Consider the following 21,585-nt stretch of genomic DNA (forward strand, 5'->3'; position numbering starts at 1 on the left):
CATATACTGAAATATATTCTCGACTTTAGCTTTGCCCTTGGCATTTTTCCCAACCTAATTAGGTGGTTTTCTATTTTTTAATGGGCCTGGCTCAAAGTCATTTTGTCAGCACTTCTCTGAAGAGTTTGAACTAGGAGGAACTAATAAAGACTGAGTTTAGACTGACCCTTGCAGCAAGACATTAATTCACTGGCTTCTTATTTACTTGACAATTTCTATCATCAGGGAATTAATCATGACCATTGTTCAAAAAATGTATCTGCTTACATTTTATAGCATGTTCACATGGTACTGTTTTGTTCTGTGTTCAGAGAATGTAACTTGAAGTGTGAAAGTTGCATTTGATGCTTAGACCAAGTGTATTTGGAAAGGTCATATTCTGATATAAAGTTTTGCTTCCCCTGCAGGAAGGTGGAAGTAGCACAGACCTTACAGATTCAGTCATCCAAATTAAAATTAAATAATAGATTTAGGTTCAGGTTTTTAAAGAAAATTTAGAAAGCTAACTTGTTTCGGATCAAAAAGATTGGTGATATTTCTCAATTTTCTTCCATATGAGCTTTAATAGCAAGAGTCGAAATGAACTCCAGTTTCCTACCTGGTGGGTTAGTTTAAGATTCTCCTAATAGGGTTACTTTGAGGTGGGCTCATTTAATTGCCATTTGTGACATTGTAGGTTTAGCTGGAGACAGGCAATGCCATTTTGATAATCTATCTGTTAATCTGGATGTTTCATCCTCCCTTTCCCAAAATAATAATTACATTTGCTAACAGCTGCTGACCAAGTAGACTTCCCTTACTCTGCATCATTGGGGTCATCAACAGCACTAGCAAGCAGCACTTAACAATAACCTGCTCACTGATGCTCAGTTTGGGTTCCTCTAGGGCCATTCAGCTCCTCTCCTCATTACAGTGTTGGTCCAAATGTGGACAAAAGAGCTGAACTTAAGGTGAGGTGAGTGACTGCCCTTGATATGAAGGCAGAATGTGGCATCTAGGAGTGCTAACAAAACTGAAGTCAGTGGGTGTCGGGGAAAACTCTGCACTGGTTGGAGTTATATCTAATACAAAATCCTGGAATTCCATCCCTAACAGCATTGTGGATGTGCCTACACCACATGGACTGCAGCAGTTCAAGAAGGCTGCTCACTACCACCTTTTCAAGGGCAACTAGGGATGGGCAATAAATGCTGGCCCAGCCAGCGAAGCCCACATCCCATGAATACATTTTTAAAAAGGAAGATGATTGTGATTGTTGGAGGTCAATCACCTGAGTCCCAGGGCGTTGCTTCAGGAGTTCCTCAGGGTAGTGTACAAAGCCCAAGCATCTTCAGCTGCCTCATCAGTGACCTTCCCTCCATCATAAGTGGGGATGTTCACTGATGATTGCACAATGTTCAGCACCATTTGCGGCGACTCAGATACAGAAGCAGTCAGTGTCCTTGTGCAGCAAGACCTGAAACAAAAACAAAAACTGCTGGAAAAACTCAGCAGGTCTGACAACATCTGTGAAGAGGAAGACAGAGTTAACGTTTCGAGTCATCTTATGATGAAGAGTCTTCCTCTCCACAGATGCTGTCAGACCTGAGTTTTTCCAGCAGTTTTTGTTTTTGTTTCAGATTTCCAGCATCCGCAGTATTTTGCTTTTATCTGCAGCAAGACCTGGGCAGCTATCAGGCTTGGGCTGATAAGTGGCAAGTAACAAGTGCCACCCAATGACCGTCTCCAAGAAGAGAGAATCTAACCATCTCCTCTTGACATTCAATGGCATTACCATTGCAGAATCCCCCACTAGCAGCATCCTGGGGTTACCATTGACCAGAAACTGAACTGGATCAGCCACATAAACACCAGCCACGAGAGCAGGTTAGAGGCTAGGAATTCTGCTGCGAGTAACTTGCTTCCTGACACTCCAAAGCCTATCCACCATCTGCAACGCACAAAGTCAGGAGCGTGAAAGAATACTCTCCACTTGCCTGGATGAGTGCACCTCCAACAATGCTCCAGAAGCTCGATACCATCTAGGACAAAGCAGCCCGATTGATTGGCATCCCACTCATCACCTTAAACATTCGCCCCCTCCACCACTGATGCACAGTGGCAGCAGTGCGCACCATCTACAAGAAGGACTTCAGAAACTCACCAAAGCTCCTTTGACAGCACCTTCCAAACCTGTGACCTCTACCGCCTAGAAGGACAAGGGCAGCAGATGCATAGGAACACCATCTGCAAGTTTTCCACCAAGCTATACAGCAATCTGGCTTGGAATTATATAGCCGTTCCTTCATTGTCACTCGGCCAAAATCCTGGAACTCCCTTCCTAACAGCACTGTGGGTGTACCTACACCACATGGCCTGCAGTGGTTCAAGAAGGCAGCTCACCACCATCTTCCCCAGGGTAATTGGGGACGTGCATTAAATGCTGGCCTGGCTTGCGATGCCTGCACCCCATGAACGTATGAAAAAAATTCTGGATACAAATTTATCATGTCATCAGTGATGACATGGCTCATCAGCCATTGTTGAATAGTATCTGCAGTTGGTGAGAAAGAATCCTTTCTTGACAGGAATAATTTCTCAGGAGAGGAGAAATGTAAATTTCATTAGAGTTTATTTTGCTTAGAAAATTTGCACACTTCATGTAGAGAAATCAAAAGAGCTGGAAGCATTTGTGTGGTGGGGGAAGGGGGAGATAGGGGAAAATTGTATCTGGCAGTCATGCCAGTCTTTTAATATGATATAAATAATTATTTTCCTTTATATCTTCAAACACTTATTTTGATGACAGCTTGTGTTAATGACCTTGAATTGAAATAAATGTTGAGGAGGTTGTGGATTGATCTAAGCCAGGCATTAATATCAGCATTTGTAGCTTGTTTGGGAACCAATTTCATTTCCAGATACCTTCTAGTATCTAGTTAATACTAACCGAAGCATATCTGATGCATTGGGATTGTATACTCTAGCATGATAGTGAACCTTGGACAACTAACAAGGGGATTTACCAACTAGCTGAATAATTTGGCTATCCTGTGTAGCATTAACCTTCTGCCCAGAACATTTGCATTCTTCAATCTTTATATATTTATGTTAATAAAGGCCAGTGATAGCCACATTCTGAAATCAACTTAAAAAATTTCAAAGTAGATACCTTGTTTAATTGCTCCAGTTAACTGACCCACTCCCCTATTTCCTATTTCAAGAAGCTTCGGTTACAGTATATATGATCCATAGGAAGTTGCATAGTATTTGTCAAGCTTGCTTTGACAGCACCACTCAGCCACATGACCTTGCTGCAGGAATTCCTCAGGGTAGTGTCCTAGGCCCTTCCTTCCATCATAAAATCAGAAGCTGGGATGTTTACAGATGATCGCACAATGATCAGTACATTGATGACAACTCAGATACTGAAGCAGACTGTGTTCTTATGCAACAAAACCTGGATACCATTCAGGTTTTAAGTGGTAAGTAACGTTTGTGCCACACAAGTTTCAGGCAATGACCATCTCCAACAGGAGAGAACCTAACCATTTCTCCATGCCATTCAATGGCATTACCATGACTGAATCCCCCACCATCAGCATCCTGGGCATTATCATCCAGAAACTTAACTGGGCTAGCCATGTAAATACTGAGGCAACAAAAGCAAGTTGGAGGTTGGGAATTCTTTGGGCTACTCACCTCCTGACTCCCCAAAGCCTGCCTACCATGTACAAGGCACAAGTCAGGAATGTGATGGAATACTCTGCACCTGCCTCTGAGTGCAGCTCCAACAACACTCAAGAAACCCATCACCATCCAGGACAAAGCAACCCCCTTGATTGACACCTCATCCAGCACCTTAAACATTCATTCCCTCCACCACTGACGCATAGTGGCAGCAGTGTGTGCCACCTTCAAAATCCACAGCAGCAATTTGCCAAGGCTTCTTTGATCTTCCAAATTTGCAACCTCTATTACTTAGAAGGACAAGGGCGGCAGATGCATGGTACACCATCAGCTGCTAATTCCCAAGCCCCACACCATCCTAACTTGGAACTAAAGCACTGTTCCTTCACTGTCACTGGGTCAAAATCCTGGAGCGCCCTTCCTAGTCGCACTCTGATTATAACTGCAGCAGCTCAAGAAGTTGGCTCACCACCACCTTCTCAAGGGCATTTAGGGATAAGCAGCAATACTGTCCTTGTGAACGATGCTCACAACCCATGAAAGAACGGGGGGATAATAAAGCTCCTGACCTCCACTTCAGAGAAAAACAAGGACAACATGGGGTACAGCTAATCTTCTGGAGACCTGAGTTCTTGAGGGTAGTAGGGCTGGGCATTAAATGTTGGCTTTGCCAGTGACACCCATATCCCATCAGCGAATTTAAAAGTAAAAAGTTGTGGGGACAACACATTTTCAAGTTTCATTCATAAGTCAGAGACTGTTCTGTCAAATACATATCAGTCACTTCATTTTTGGGTCAGAGTCATGGAATTCTCCCAAGCAATCCCAATGTCAATGCGCAGTCAATACAAAGCATGTAGTGGTTCTAGCAGAAGGGGCACAACCAGCATCAAGGGGCAACCACGGATGAGCAATAAATGTGGCCTTGTTTGTATTGTCCAAATCTTGTAGGACATTTGAAGTTATGCCATTATGTTGGGTTCATTTTATTAATAGCATCATATCTTGCATTCTCCGATATTTGAAATGCTTTGTGAACTTCAGTATTGCGTGGGATTCAACAAAGTAACTTAACCTCACTTGTCTACTGTATCTACTTGGGTGGGATTCCGGTGCAGGAGGAGCAAGAAGCCAAATTTGAGGATCGTTAGGTCATGCTTGTAGTTTATTTTTCTCAGTTAAAGGTGCAACCACGGCCTGAAAATGTTAGAATAACACAGTTGTAATATTGTCATTAACATAAGCATTAGGAGCAGGAATAGGCCATTTGACCACTCAAAATAAGATCGCGATTAATCTGATTGTGGCCTCAACTCCAGTCTTCTGTTTCCCCACCACCGCCGCTCCGCACCTCCCCCTATGCCCACAATAACCCTTGACTGCCTTGTTGATCAAAAATCTATCTAACTCAATGACCCGTCCTCCACTGCTCTCTGGGGAAGAGCATTCCACATACTAAAGACCCTCTGAGAGAAAAAAAATCTTAAATGGGAGACTCCTTATTTTTAAACTGTCTCTCCTAATTCTGGTCTTTCCCACAAGGGGTAACATCCTCTCAGCATTCACACTGTCAAGACCCTTCAGGATCTTATATGTTCCAATAAGATCACCCCTCTCTTTCAGCTAAACTTCAATGGGTATAGGCCCAACTTGCTCAACCTTTCCTCATAAGATAACCCCTTCATCCCAGGAATCAGTCGAGCGAACCTTCTCTACACAGCTTCTAATGGAATTATAAACAAAAACAGAATTACCTGGAAAATCTCAGCAGGTCTGGCAGCATCGGTGGAGAAGAAAACAGTTGACGTTTCGAGTCCTCATAACCCTTCGGCAGAACTGAAGTATAGTTAGGAGAGAGGTGAAATATAAGCTGGTCTAAGGTGGGGGGTGGGGGGAGAGAGAAGTTGAGGGTGGGGTGGTTGTAGGGATAAGCAAGCAGTGATAGGAGCAGATAATCAAAAGATGTCACAGACAAAAGGATCAAAGAGGTGTTGAAGGTGGTGATATTATCTACGAAAAGTGCTAATTAAGAATGGATGGCAGGATACTCAAGGTACAGCTCTAGTGGGGGTGGGGTGGAAAGACTAACAAAGTTTTAGTTTTAGATTTAAAAATAATGGAAATAGGTGGGAAAAGAAGAATCTATACAAATTATTGAAAAAAAAAGGGGGGGGAAGAAACGGGGTGGGGATAGGGGGAGGGGGAGGGGGAGTTTAAGATCTAAAGTTGTTGAATTCAATATTCAGCCCGGAAGGCTGTAAAGTACCTAGTCGGAAGATGAGGTGCTGTTCCTCCAGTTTGCGTTGGGCTTCACTGGAACAATGCAGCAAGCCAAGGACAGACATGTGGGCAAGAGAACAGGGTGGAGTGTTAAAATGGCAAGCGACAGGGAGGTTTGGGTCTTTCTTGCGGACAGACCGCAGGTGTTCTGCAAAGCGGTCACCCAGTTTGCGTTTGTCTCTCCAATGTAGAGGAGACCGCATTGGGAGCAACGAATGTAGTAGACTAAGTTAGGGGAAATGCAAGTGAAATGCTGCTTCACTTGAAAGGAGTGTTTGGGCCCTTGGACGGTGAGGAGAGAGGAAGTGAAGGGGCAGGTGTTGCATCTTCTGCGTGGGCATGGGGAGGTGCCATAGGTGGGGGTTGAGGAGTAGGGGGTAGGGGAGTAGGAGTAGGAAGCTTTTAGCTTCTAATGGAATTATATCCTTGAAGTAAGGAGACCAAAACTGTACACAGTACCCTAGATGCGGTCTCAACAAAGCCCTGTCCAGCTGTCGCAACACTTCCCTGCTTTTATTCTCGGTTCCCCTTGCAATAAAAGGCAACATTCCATTTGCCTTCCTAATCACCTGCTGTACCTGCATATTAACCTTTTGTGATTCCTGTACCAGAATACCCAGATCCTTGTGTACTGTAGAGTTCAGCAATCTCACTTCATTTAAATAATATATGGCTTTTCTGTTCTTCTTGCCAAAGTGGGCATATTCACATTTTTCCACATTATACTCCATCTGCCAAATTTTTGCCCACCCACTTAAACTGTCTATATCCCTTTGCAGACTACCCTCTCTTGACAACTTACGCTACTACCTATCTTGGTGTCATCGGCAAATTTAGCTACCATACATTTGGACCCTTCTTCCAACTCATTAATATAGATTGTAAATAGTCGAGGCCCCAGCATTGATCCCTGTGGCACTCAGCACTTACAGTACTTGCTTTTACTGTATCCATGTTACTGCCTACACTATGAGCTCATAGTTTGTGAAGTAACCTTTTGATGTGGTCCCTATCGAATATCATTTGGAAATTCAAATACACTACATCTACTGGTTCCCCTTTATCCACCTTGCTTGTTACTTCCTCAAAGAGCTCTAATAAATTAGTCTAACACTATTTCCCCTTCACAAAACCATGCTGACTCTATCTAATTGTATTTTGATTTTCTTAATGTCCTGCTATTACCTCCTCAATAATGGCCACTTTTTTTCAGACTCTAGGATGCAGGCCATCAAGTCCAGCAGACTTGTCAGCCTTTAGCTGTAATAGTTTTACGAGTATCTGTTCCCTAGTGATTGTGATTGTTTTAAATTCCTCCTTTCCTTTTACTACTTAATTTTGAAGTATTCTTGGGATGTCTTTTGTATCTTCTACAGTGAGATGACATTAAGTGCAATGTTGGGCACAGAACCTGATGTGAAATTTAAAACCAGTCACTTAAAAGATATAAGAATGAGAAATGATCTTTCAGCCTCTAACATCCAACCCTCGCTCATGCCAAACATAATCTAAGGTTTAAAATCTTTGGTGAGTTCGTAATGAGAGCCAAGAATACTTGCAGTACAATAAGATGATCTAACTTTAGTTTGAAGTGATTGTAAGATGTTTCCCATCTTCTGAAAAAAATCACCATCGGTGAAATGTCTGGAGTTCCCCTCACTACCCTTTTTGTTCTTTTTCAAATCTGTGATATTTGGAGATGTGACTAATTGGTGCCAGTTGAAACAGAACCAGAAATGGCAGGCACCTATTTCTTGAGTGAGGAAAATTGTGACTTCTGGTTGATAGTACTTTTTAAGAGAGTCTTGCACTTGTGCTGATAATTCACTACATTCCAGGATATTCTTTTTCTAATAACTATATTTGAATTAATATGATTTTTTTCCCCTCATTACTCGTAGTTTAACTTTGTCGGTAAACTGTTGGGCCCACGTGGTAATTCTTTGAAGAGGTTGCAGGAAGAAACACTGACAAAAATGTCCATTTTGGGTAAAGGATCCATGCGGGACAAAGCAAAGGTAAGGTTTGTTAAGATAACATTCGTAGCTCAAAGTGATATCAGAGCAATATTTTTCCTCTTTGCTTTTCCCCTCCCGCACTTGTTTTCTCAACTGTTGCTTACTTATTCTGAAATATTGCTTGAAGTAGATATAATGAAGGATTAGTTTATGTAATTCTTTCACTAGTTTATTACCATTATCTATTAAGATTATTAACACTTTGTTTTGATTTATACTGTAATAACATTTGTAAAGTTTAAAAATCGAAGAGCACTTTTGCAATTCACTTCCACAAAGAGCAGTGGAGGCTGGAATATATTCAAGGCTGAGTTAGGTTAGATTTTTGCTCTGCAAGGGAGCCAAGGGTTATGGGTGGCAGGCAGGAAAGTGGAGCTATTGCACAGTCAGATCAGCCACGATCTTATTGAATGGCAGAGCAGGCTCAAGGGGCCAAATGGCCTACTCCTGCTTCTATTTCTTACATTCTTATGAACCCTATTTGAAAAGCAACAAGTTACAGAGAATTAAAATTACCTTAGGCTTTTTGTTTTGTACCTTACATTGTCAATTGTAATATTTATTTTGTCCACATAATGACTGCTGTTAACATTTAAGGGCTCTGTCAGGGTAAGGTATTGCTGGTTGTAATGTAATTTAACATTATTAGAGATGTAAGGCTAGCTTTCTGTCTGCCAGTCTGATCTGGCACATTTATCTGGATAAGCGTTGAATAACAACAGTGCTGACTCTGGGTGATATTCATGCCATACAGGGGGCATGCTGCTGCTAAGTAGTAAAATGGGCAGTGCTACACCTACTGCACACTACAGGAGAAAAGAGATACATTTAAATTGGCATAAGAAACATAGAAAATAGGAGCAGGAGTAGGCTATTCAGCCCTTCGAGCCTGCTCTGCCATTCATCATGATCATCCAACTCAATAGCCTGCTCCCGCTTTCTCCCCATATCTTTTGATCCCTTTCGCCCCAAGAGCTATATCTAACTCCTTCTTGAAAACCTCAGAAACTCAGGTTTATTTTTAAAATTTAAGTAAAGGCTTTTCACAATCCAAGGGACCCCAGTGAAGAGGTTATCGGGGCCTTAAGGAAAGAAAAAGAGCAAACTGCAAGACCATCTCCCTCCAACGTTTTGTAGGGTAGGATTGCTCCAAGATGGTCCACCAATTCTCTCTTGCTGATACCTGGACTTGGCAGCATGCATAAGGAAGAAAATCAGGCAATCGCACCTCCCTGTTGTCATTTCCATATAGTAGGCTTGTTGTGTTCAGTTTCCTGTAACAGAGAATGGAAGGAAATTCAAGTCAGACAGTATAGATAAGGAAAATTTAAACAATGATAACAAACTTGCGCCTCTTTTATAATCAACTGTATAGGGCAGAATTTAGCACTTGGCTGGCGGGCGGGCAGCCGAACCCCGCCGCCATTTTGAGTGGGCGGGCCAATTAAGGCCTGCCCAGCGGCCTGCCCGACAGGAAGCGCTATGCGCTCCAGGGGGAGGGAATCCCCAACTGCCAAAGTGCGCTCTTTTGCACATGCGCGTGAAAGAGCGCACTACTCCCTGAGGCAAAGTCCTGTCTCAGGGAGTTTAGTGAAAGGTAAGTAAAGTCAAAAAATAGAGACATTTTAAAATTATTAACATGTTCCCCTCATGTCCCATTTTGTGTGACATTTTCACATGTTGATAACAAACTAATAAAATTTATTAAATTTTTACAAAACGGTAATGAAAGTTCATCCCACCAGTGGATGAAGCTTCGTTAATAATCTACAGGCTGCTGGGGCTCCTGGCCTGCCCGCCAAGCCTTAAGGTTGGCCGGGCAGGGCATTTAACTATCTTAATAAGTCTGTCAATGGCCTTAATTGGCCATTGACAGGTCGGCCAGCGGACAGTTGATTTCGCTGTCCGCCCGCCTTCCTTAAGATTTAAATGGCCCAGGATGACGTCAGGGATTCCTCCCGACATCATCCCACATCATTTTCCCCTCGGCGAGCGGGCCCTGCCCCCAAACCGCCGAGGGGAAAATCGTGGCCATAAGCTAATTCTGCCTTGCAGTGAGCTGTCAGTGCCTACAATGATATTACCAACATTGATACCCTGTAAACAAAAACACTTATACGAACTAGGAGCAGGAGTAGGCCACTCGGCCCTTCAAGCCTGCTCCGCAATTCAGTAAGATCATGGCTGATATGATTGTAAACTTCTCCTTACCTCCGATAACCTATCACTCCCTTGTTAATCAAGAATCTATCTAGCTTTCCTTTAAAAATATTCAAAGACCCTACTTCAAATGTCTTTTGAGGAAGAGAGTTTCAAAGACTCACGAACCTCAGAGAACAAATTCCTCCTCACATCTGTCTTAAACGAGCGACCCCTTACATTTAAACCACGAGCCTTAGTTCTATATCCTCCCACAAGAGGAAACATCCTCTGTACATCCACTGTGTCAAGAGCCCTCAGGATCTTAAGTTTTGATCAAGTCACCTCTTATTCATCTAAACTCCAGTGGATATAAGCCTAACCTGTCCAACCTCTCCCTATAAGACATTCTGCCCATTCCTGGTATTAGCCAAGTAAACCTTCTCTAAACTGCTTCTAACACATTTATATCTTTCCTTAAATAAGGAAACAGATAATGTACACAGTACTCCAGATGTGGTTTCACCAGTGCCCTGTACAACCTCCCTACTTCTGTATTCAATTCCCCTCGCAATAAACAATATCATTCTATTAGCTTTCCTAATTACTTGCTGTACCTGCATACTAGCCTTTTGTGATTCATGCACTAGGACATCCAGATCTCTCTGAATTTCAGAGCTCTGCAATCTCTCACCATTTAGATAATATGCTTTTTTTATTCTTTCCAGCAAAATGGACAATTTCACATTTGCCCACATTATACTTCATTTGCTAGGTCCTTGCCCACTCACTTAAACTATCTATGTCACTTTGTAGCCTCCTTGTGTTCTCTTCACAACTTACTTTCCGACCTATCTTTGTGTCGTCAGCAAATTTAGCAACCATACCATCTGTCCCTTCATCCAAGTCATTTTCTAAGGATCTACTGCTGTCCGTCTGGTGTATGTACACCTATAGTACTGTTAGGGAGGGAGTTCCAGGTTTTTGACCCAGTGACATTGAAGGAATGGCGATATAATTCCAAGTCAGGATGGTGTATGGCTTGGACAAAAATTTGCCGATGATGTTCCCAAGCGACGACTTCCCAAGTCCTAGATGGTAGAGGTGGTAGGTTTGCAAGGTGATTTTGAAGCAGTCTTGGCTAGTTGCTTCAGTGTAACTTGTAGATGGTGCACACAGTTGTCACTGTGTGCTGGTGGTGGAGACAGTGAATGTTCAAGGTGGTGGATGGGGTGCCAGTCAAGCTGACTGCTTTGCTCTGGGTGCTGTCGAGCTTCTTGTGTGGTTGGAACTGCACTTAACCAGGCAAGTGGAGAGTATTCCATCACATTCCTGACTTGTGCCTTGTAGATGGTACACAGGCTTTTGGGAGTTAGGAGGCGAGTTACTGTAGAATACCCAGCCTCTGACCCATTCTTGTAGCCATAGTATTTGTACCATTAGCCCAGTTAAGTTTTTTTTGTTAATGGGAACCTGCAGGATGTTGATGATGAGAGATTCAGTGATGGTCGTGCCATTGAACTCCTCCATGGGGAAAAATCTTGTTGGAGATGATCATTGTCTGGCATGTGTGTGGCGTGAATGGTACTTGCCACTCATCAGCTCAGGCCTGAATGTTGTTCAGTTCTTGCTGCATGCAGACATGGACTGCTTCAGTATCTGAGGCATTCCATCTGGTACTGAATACAGCAATCATCAGCAAACATCCCCATTTCTGACATTATATTGAAGGGAAGGTCATTGATGAAGCAGCTGAACATGATTGGGCCTCGGACACTACTAACAATCTAATCTAAAGGATAGTGTTTGTGACCGTCTTTAAAGTATGCTGTAGGCTTTTATTTCATGGTCAAGAACATAATGTTCTGGTTATTTCTGATTTAAAGATGGTTGACAGAGCCTCCGTATCCCCAATTTTCTTTGGTCCCGTGTTCGCTGTTGTTCTTCTGCAGACCCTCTTTCCCTGCTGCAGTAAACATTGACGTCTAGGCTGCTAGATGCAGTGAACTAGGAGGCTGATTTTAATCTCAACCATCTGTTGATGAATTGACCACATTTTGTTTGCAATGGTGGCTTTACATCCTACCCTATTTAACTCTCGTTGAAGCCAGTGAACAGTAATATTGGATTGGGTGTAAACTAAGTTCCATTCCTGTGTTTCCTGCCTGACCAGTTAGGCTAAAATTGCCCCTCCCCACATCTCCCCTCCCCAGCTTTCACCCACAAAATTATTAGGGAAGGAAACAAAAATAATGTTGCATGTAGCTGATGCGTAAAGAGACATGCATATAACTTCTATCAGGGAAGTTAAGATAATTATGTCAAGTTTGAAGATGCATAATTTTGTTTCTTCCTGCATTTTACAGCTATTTATAATTTGGAGGAAGCCCAATGGAAGAACTGCTCATCTGCAATCAGTTGCATTGCTTATAATTTTAAATGCCCCTCATACCTTGCGCTAGACGCTCCCCAGTCATAAAAGCTTGGGTATAACACCTTATGGAACAAGTTTTACAATGAAGGAAATTAGTGCAATAAATAGCATATAAACATTCAGAATAATGGCATTTAAATTCGACCCTGGCTGTGTCCACATGTATAGGGGATGTGCGCATTTATGTTCTCATTGTTGTGTTCTTAAATATTAGGAGTAAAGTTTTTTTTGGAGACAAAGCTTTTTTTCTATTAAGATGTTTTTTATATACAAGGTAGAAATTCAGAGAGCATCCTAACATTCCTTTGGCAGTCCACAATTTGGTGGCATAAAAATTCAAAAGACTCCTTTGAGGAAAGTTTTTTGGCAACTGCAGACTTGCTTTTTGGCTTCAGCCAAACGTTAATGTTAAGGAAATACCTGTTGCCAAGGAACTGCTTCCTTACTGGGTCTCTTTCATCTATTATTAAACATTCATCCAAGAGACATTGAAGTCACCAGCAAATGTGCTGTATTAAATATTTATTTTAATTTATATTTGTGATAGCTATTGAAATTAATTTTATTTCTGTTCATGCAATACCAGAGGCTCTGAATAGAACTGTGATGTTAGTTCTGGCCTGACAGTTTATTTTTAAACACAAACGTGCTTAAAAAGCAGTTTTCTTCAAAGACCCTTCAAAATTAATCTTTAAAGTTTAAAGACCTATACATAGGCTGATGAAATTTGAAGTATTTTATGTAATTTCATCTGGTGGAAATGTTGAATCATTTCTTATTCTACAAGACTTTTAACGAGCCAGTGACTGCTCCACCCAACCCCCACCCTCCCCCCAATGTGATCTAGGGGAAATTAAAATAACAGCTTAAGTTTTGAATTTTGTTGCTATTCTGAAAATGTGTTACTTTCACCTCATAGCATTTTAACTGGACCATAATCTCAACTACTTGGAAAATTGAGGATTACTTGCCTGGCAGTATGGTGGATATAGTATTGCCTTATGTGCTTATTAATCCTTACAGACCAGGTAAATGGTGTTGAAGTGTGTCAACCAGGACAACAGTTAACCAGTAAATCTGTCCTTGGTGCCCAAGAATAAGTGGAAAATTCAACCCAGGTTCCCACTATTGATTGCTATCTATGACTATTGCTGAAAAATGCACAAGTGTAGATGTTGGATAAGGATTAGGCTTGACTGTTAAGTTCTCCAAGGTAAATAGCCTGCTGACATTTATTATCTAGATTCCCGAATTAAGAATGGACACTTGTGTTGAATAATGGAAGGCTGTGGAACTGCAGATGAACTGGAGACGATAAAATGGGTTCTTTTGATTGCATGAGCAAGTTGGCAACTATTATAGTAATGTACTATCCTGTGTTAATGCAGCTGGAGTCTAAATGAGTCTCGCTTTGTTCGTTTTGTTCTCCTGAGGTCTCCAGTTCTTAATTTTGATATCTTGAAAGCTCACAGACGTGAGCCTTTCATGGGATTCTATTTTAAGTAGCAGCACCAGCTCATTGAGAATGATGTCATGGCATTAAGGAAACTGCTGCTGTCTGGCTGAGTTTGCAATCTGTGCAATCAAAAACGTTTTGAAGAAATGTCCACCTTAATTGAATATAAGTTAAATGCTCACATTTCTCAAGAGCACTTTAACATCAGTGATAGAGCTGTGAAGCAAATGATTTGGTGTTGCACTCCTGGGCACATCAGCAGTCATAAAAGCAAAGACCGAGGTTGCCGCCAGAAGTAGACACTTATCTTTTCTGATCGTACAAATTAGCTACCACTGAGAAAAGGAGTGCAACCAGAAAATTGTAGTCCAAACTTATCTCTGTTGAAAAGTTTGTACATCCCAAGTTACTTGAATGCTTTCCAGTGCTTTGAAATCCAAACTAGAATGTAAAAGGGATAAATTCCACAGTACTGCCAACCTAGGGCTTTATTGCAAAAATATTGGATGCAAAACTTGTTTGTATAGTGTTCACATTTTTGGTGCTGTGGATGTTGTTCAGGTCCAAAACAGTGTTTGCGGCACATGTGCTGGCCACTCTGGATTCCATTTTGGAAAGGACGTTAGCTCGGAATAGGTGCTAGAAGTATGCAGCATACATAGTTCATTATGCCGGTCAGCAGATTTGATGCCAGGGTTTCGTTTTTGACCTGAATTTTTCAGCTAACACCTCTTAGCCTTGCACAACTGAACATGCCCTCAGCAGCAGGAAGGACACCCCAACACCATTATTTAATGGGATTTTCAACTACTTTGTTTATTTTTGATATTCCACTAACCGCTGCTAGTAGGTTTGATGGTTTGTGCTGTTCCTTTAAAGATGTCCACAGGGAGTGGTATGGCATGTGATGAAGACCTTGGTTCTGACTGAGTTATGCTTGCACCAGACATGGATACTGTAGATTCTACCCCACTTTGCCTGCAGCACAACAGGGAGAATGTGCAGAGGTGACACTGAGGAGGTCAAACTGCTCAAAGAGAGAAGAGGTGGGAAGTGGGGCTCTTAGCAGTATGCTAAGGGAGAAATTTTCTTACCTAAACATCAATGAGGAACAGTGCGTTAGTTACCTTTATTTCAATAACCGAGGTGCTCACAGAAATCTGCCACCTATTGGAGGCAGACCTGCAACCTCTGAGCAGGGCGAGGATGACATTGCCAGTGGCTGTGAATGTGACCATGGTATTGAACCTTTGAGTTGGGCTCCTTTCAGGCTGAAGCAGGAAATATTTGTAACATTGTTCACTTGCCATCCATTGGTAAGGGCAGACCACCGAGATTCTATGCAAGGAGATTGGAATACAGAGTAGCAGGTGGAGTGAGCGGTGGCTTTACCAGGATTGCAGGCTTCCCCAAGGTACAAGATGCCATTAGGTGTATACATGTCACTTTACCGACATCATACGTAAATTCTGAAATGTACTACAAATGGAAGGGATTAGCTTTCCACAATCCAGCTGATGCCTGACTGTAGTCAATGCATCATGCAAGTCAATGCTTGGTATCTTGGCAGCAGGTATGATGTTTTCATTATCTAGCAGTCTGCTATACCATTTGCATTTGAACACCAAAACAAGCCAGAAGGTGGCTACTGAGCAAGAAGGCTCATGACTCTGGTGGTGGGAAATCCACACACACACACAGCTGGCATTCAAATTATGAAAACCAAGCTGCCATACAAAATGTAATTATGCAGACCAATGGGATGCTTAAGCAGTGCATCCACGGACTGCACTGCTCTGGAGGAGCCCTGCAGTACTCGGCAGAGTGTGTGTCTCAATTCTTGATAGTCTGTTACATAAAACCGTGCAGTCATGAGGACACAGTTCTTGCGAGCAGGTATATAGGGAGGAGGAAGGCAGGTGGCAACCTCTTTCTATTCGGGTGGTCTGTCATCAGCTTATCTGACTGCAGTACCAGTGAAAGCAACTGCAACTCCCCATTCACCCACAGCCCCACAGTTTACCTTCCCTCTGTTGCTGACTATTGCAACTTCTCGGCCAGGATATAAAAGCCACTACAATGTCAACATTCCAAATCAACTTTATAAATTAAACTATTTAATATTCCATATAAAAGTCCACTTACTGCCGGTGTTCCATGTGTCTTTGCCTGTCCTAGTGCATCTATGCAATGCTATTCCAGTAGATGCTGATGAAAGTCTTGGCTGACAGGTAACGACAAGGGCATTTCGAGTGTCAGTGGTAGGAGTTTTATTGCTGTCATCCTAAGAGAAGACAGCAGGTTTGTGCTCCACTGAGCCATTATCACTTGAATGGAGCAGCATATCAGCAATTCTAGTAATGTGCTGGAGGCCAGATCGCTGTTTAATCATTTGCACACTGGTATCTATGGTTATGATGTCAGCAAACTGAGCTTGCATGGCTTCAGTCTAAGCTCTCACCATAGCAGCTAGGTGTTGGATGGCTTGGGCTTGTGCTGCAGTGGAAGCTGTGACATCAGATGCTGCATCACAGTGGGCCCACAAGTATGCTAATTAAGTTGGCCATCACTTCCATGTTGGAAAGGATGGACTCTAAGCTCTTATGTAAATCCCTGTGCCAAATTGCTGCCATGCTCCTTGATGGTGACTGCAGGCTTTCTAGCAGGCTTGCCAATGCACCAAGCATTTTGGTGTATGTGCCCATTGGCCTTTTTCTGTAGGTCCTGATCTGAGTCCTCTGCAGCAGAACTCCTCTGCGACCTCACCCTGTGGTGAACTACACCCACCCTTCTTTCACTGACCCCAAACCACTTCAGCCTGGTGTCCCACCAAAAGCAGATTATGCCTGTAAACTTTAAAGTGCACACATTGCCAATATCTGAGCTGCTGGCTACAATTATGTGATTGAGTGACTGCTTTTTTTTTCCTTATCATTACCTTTCTGGTCTTCCACCATTTTCTCTCTTTCTTTCCCCCCGCAACCCCCCTTTGCCTGGTCAGTTCTTGTGCCTTTCTCCTTTGTTATGTGAGGGAATGGGGGTAGGATGAAGCACGAGAGAGGCATTTAAAATTACCAGCAGCTTGTAAATCAAGTTTGTGGGACAAGGGGAAGTGGGATGAGAGAAGGGGGTTAAGTATGCAAAAACTGTCATCTTTACTGGTTTCAGCTCCACTTGAGGCTATGGCCTCAGTCACTGATGTGATGGTGAGCATCTCCTCCACCACAAGTATCAGGGCATATAGATGCAAATGTGCACCCTGCTAGTTGGTGGTTATGTGATGTATTGTAAGAGAGAAGAAAGTATATCAGTGACCATGGCGCAGTTTGGGTGATGTGGCCATCGTGGCTGAAGAACTGGCGGTGTGTTCAATGTGGGATGTGGTAGTGAGGCTTGCAGCAATGTTAAGTTTGCAAAGGTGAGGTAAATTTATGAATGTTAGGTATGAGTATTGATTGTTGTTGATTGGCGAGAAATGAATGTTGTTCATTGAGCTGCGTGTGAGGCTAGTGGGCGATTGGAGCGATATGACATTTGAAGATGCATTTCCTGACCTTGACCAATTGTGTGAGGTCATTGAACTTCTTGCGGCACTGCCTTTAGGTCCTCAGAGCTGCACTCTGGCATTGACTGCCACAGCTATCTGCTCCCACTGTCTTCTGAGAGTTTGACTGGAGGACTTCCTAGCCCCTCTGTGGATAGATGATATCTGTTCCCCCTGCGCTTCCTCAACCAAGTCCCCAGAGAAGAGTTGGAAAATCTCGACGTACTGTGCTGTTGATAATGCTCTTTCACAACCAGTTCCAGAACCTGCTCTTTCCACAATGCTCCTCCCTTTAAGGGGTGCAGGCTAGCTTTAAGTGTGCTCGCCTCTCATGATATTGCACATCCTGTTCAGGCGTGTAGTCTCTCAGCAAGCACTTAGTACTGGCTGCATACAAACACCTATTATTGAGCCGGCAGCACAAAGTTTACATGTTGTTTGCATCAGAAGCAACAGGAAATAATTGCACATCACCTATTTTCTGGCCTTATTGAACCTTGTGCTATCTTTTGCAGAGTATCTGCAGTACAGAGAGCATACAACACAGCTGCAGCCCTTAATATACCAAATGCAGTTTATGCTAAACAAGAGTGCATGAAAAACATACAGTTGAATGTACAGTCAAGAGCTATTTTTTTGTTGGTGTGGTGATGTATGAAAGAGTCGGCTAATGGTCTTTTTCTGTTTTACGTCATTTTAAGGAAGAGGAACTAAGGAAGAGTGGGGAATCTAAATATGCACATCTTAATGAAGACCTGCATGTATTGATTGAAGTATTTGCTCCGCCATCAGAGGCATACGCAAGAATGGGACATGCTCTAGAGGAAGTAAAGAAGTTTCTCATACCGGTCAGTGTTCAAATAATTCTTCACACATCCCTAAGTTTCATATTGATAATTTTAGCATATAATAATTCTAGGAATACATATGGAAATTAGAAATTTTAAAAACAAAGAAATGCCATTAGCTCCAACTAAATAGGCCTGTAGTCTGTCATCTCACCATATGCCTCCACTCCATAAACACACCTAATCACCTCAATCCCACTTATGTTATTCATTGATGTCTTCGCTGGTATCTTGTTCCAGAATTCTATTGCCATTTTTGTGGGAAAAATTCCACTTTGGATCCCATTTTACTCTTATTTAAACCATGTTATCAGGTTCGATTGCAATATGGGGTGGAATTTTCCCAGATTTGCACTAAGTGCAGTAGTGAGCGGGTAAAATGGAGTCCTACCCGCCAGCGAAAATGAGGGGTTTTCCCGCCATATCGTCCCGAACCCGCCTCGTTATTTATTCACTCCCGCGAAACACGCTGTTTTGCCCGCCCAACATCACCTCGTTGTTGCATCACGCTGGCCGCCATCTTTAAAAGGCAGCCGCCAGCACAATGCTTATCACCACCACTGCCCGGGAGACGTGACCAGCAAAGGCAAAATGACTGCAGCCCCCGCTTCAACAACTGGCCCCTCAAGCGACTGCTGGATGCCGTGGAGGCCCACTGCGATGTGCTTTACCCCCACTCTGGCCACAGGATGGGCAGCGAAGTCACCAAGCTGGCTTGGGAGGCGATGGCCAGCACAAACGCCGTGCGGAAGAGGACAGCCATCCAGTACCGCAAAAGGATAAATTATCTCCTCCATTCCGCCAGGGTAAGTCGCGCTTTTCATCACTCCGAACTCTCTCACTCACAAACCCATCACACATCCACAGGGCCCTCACTCACTGCCAGTGCAAGGGACATCACCATTCACTCTTTCACACACAACTGCATTGTCCTCAGCCCGTCAATGGAACCACTCACCGCCCACACAGGCCAGGCATACTTATCATCTGGCCTGGCAGGTGCCTTGATACACTCTCCCCATCTCTATCCATTCAGGACAAACTGGCACACAGGAGGGAAAGGTCACAGGTGGAGGGATGCCGGAGATCAAAGTTCTGACAGAATTCGAAAACACAGCCATCCAGCTGGCCAGTGATGACTGGGACCGGACCTGTGGTGATGGTGAGGTCGGCGCTGCTGTATCAAGTGAGGATCCAGCAGTGCAACATCATTCGGGCAATCATGCCGTGAGTGATGTGTCCTCTTTCACAGGCCACTGCCATGCACTAATTATTTCCCCTTGCTTTCGCAGGCACATCTGCCAAATAGCTGACAGAGTACATGACCGAGGGCCTCCAGTCAAGCTCTGAAGAAACCTTTGAAGAGAAATCTGAAGGCATGCTCCCAGAAATCCCATCACAGCGCTCACCCACACCCTCCACCAGCGCAGAGACAAACCTCGGTGGGACCTAGCTTTAGAGTAGCCTCGGGATCACAATCTGGTGAGCACATTGTACTTTCTGATCCACAGTAGGCAGAGGCAGGGACTTCCCGGGTCCCCGGCACTCGGAGCACTGCTGGAGGCCAGAATGTTGCTGAGACCGAGTCAGGTGACGAGCCTCTGGACATGGTCATGTCACAGTTGCTGGAGCTGCAAAGGCAAGCTGGGGAATATCAAGAAGGGATGTCCGCTTCACTCCTCAGATTGCAAAGCACGATGGAGGAGTCCGTCTGTCTTCAGGCTGAGGTGATAGCGCCGGCATTGCAACACACTGAGGTCAACATTGGCAGGATGACGGCTGCCATGGAGACCTTGGTCCAGGACATCACTCCTGCACTGCTGAGCGAGCTGAACTTCATCACTGATGCCATAGCTGGCCTCCAACAGTGTGTACGCGAGAGGGGTGCTGGGCAGCTCGATCTCACTCCCTTCCACTCACTTGAGTCAGCCAGGGGCTCACGGGCCCCCATAGGGAGGAGGATCAGCAGGTGCAGGCTCTGGGGCCATCCACCCAGATGATTCTGGGAGTGACCGGTCCATCCGAATCCCCTCTTCCTGTGACTTCTGCTGTTCAGCTACGCAGACTGAGGAGGATGCCACTGCCACACAGCAGGACCCCGAAAGCAGGCCGGGGCCCTCCAAGTTTCGGCCCCCCAGAGGACACCTGCAAATGTCATCACAGGACGTCACAGTCAGCAGGCTGCCTCCGCCTCTGCTGTGGATGCCAGGGGAGCACCAAGACATAGCGGCAGGGTTAGGAAAGTTAGGTAGAAGTAGTTGCACAGACTGGGCACGGGTGTTGATCACTTGTACATACTGTTCACTATTGTCAATAAACTCTTAAGAATGTCTCCCTGCCTGTGGCTCCTTGTTCTGATGAGCAATGTTCTTGTCACTCAGATGTGAAACCTTTCTGCACAAGATAAAGGCAAGTGTCTGAGTCCAGGCCCTCTTCCCTGTTCAGACTTCTGATCACAGTGATGGTCCAGCCTCACACTCCCTAGGAACATGACTGATGCCTGCACCTTGGCAGTGCTGGTCATTGCTGCCACAATGTAGTGGGCAGGCACCACAGAGTTCTCTCATTCTTTTTGTGTACTCCCAGCACTTTTTAAGGTGGGTCTGGTCTCCATCACACCAACATCTGCGACCATGATGCTGTGCACCAGCTTCTGAAGGGCTGAGGTGCTAAAGACGGACACAGCATCAGATGCATCTAAAGTTTCATGGCTGCGTCTCTGAGATGTCTCTGATCATGGAGCGCAAGCGAGCTGCCCTCGGCCAGATAGGAGTCAGACATTCTCAGAGGCTATGTGAAGATCTATGGAGTGTCCTCACTGCATGTTGTCATCATCCTCCTGTGATTGAACGACTATTAGGGCCTCCGCTGCATCTCCATGACAGGAGCATTCTCTGACGGTATTGGTGCTGTGATAAGCCAGACTGGAGTCAAACATTCACAACTGCGATGTGAGGATCTATAGGGACACCCTACTGCATGTCGTTGTCGTCATCATCATACTCCACAAATCTGGCAGATATGGGGGCCTCCCGAGTGCACCTGCCTTGCCTAGTCAGTGCAAGATCCTCATCCCTGTCATCGTCACCATCGAGGACCCCCTCACCCTCATGCCTGTCAGCATCCTCCTCATCCAAGGAGACCTCCAGCTCCTCCATCTCCTCCTCGGCCAGCTCGTCACGCTGTTGGGAGTGTCA

The 21,585-nt window shown here is 44.1% G+C and overlaps 1 protein-coding gene across 7 annotated transcripts in view; it reads left to right on the forward strand.

Moving 5' to 3' along the window:
• Positions 1-21,585, forward strand: part of khdrbs3 (KH domain containing, RNA binding, signal transduction associated 3) — a 215,991-nt gene that overhangs the window by 69,697 nt on the left and 124,709 nt on the right. For all 7 annotated transcript variants that reach the window (XR_013576457.1, XR_013576456.1, XR_013576459.1 and 4 more), the window contains 2 exons: positions 7,851-7,967; positions 18,242-18,388. Coding sequence is in view for 3 of the 7 variants with exons in the window: in XM_078540958.1 (XP_078397084.1) it covers positions 7,851-7,967; positions 18,242-18,388 (264 nt within the window). In the remaining 4 variants the exon portion in view is untranslated. The remainder of the gene's footprint in view (positions 1-7,850; positions 7,968-18,241; positions 18,389-21,585) is intronic.

This window comes from Cetorhinus maximus, chromosome 4, assembly GCF_964194155.1.
Source record: "Cetorhinus maximus chromosome 4, sCetMax3.hap1.1, whole genome shotgun sequence".
Lineage (NCBI taxonomy): Eukaryota > Metazoa > Chordata > Chondrichthyes > Lamniformes > Cetorhinidae > Cetorhinus > Cetorhinus maximus.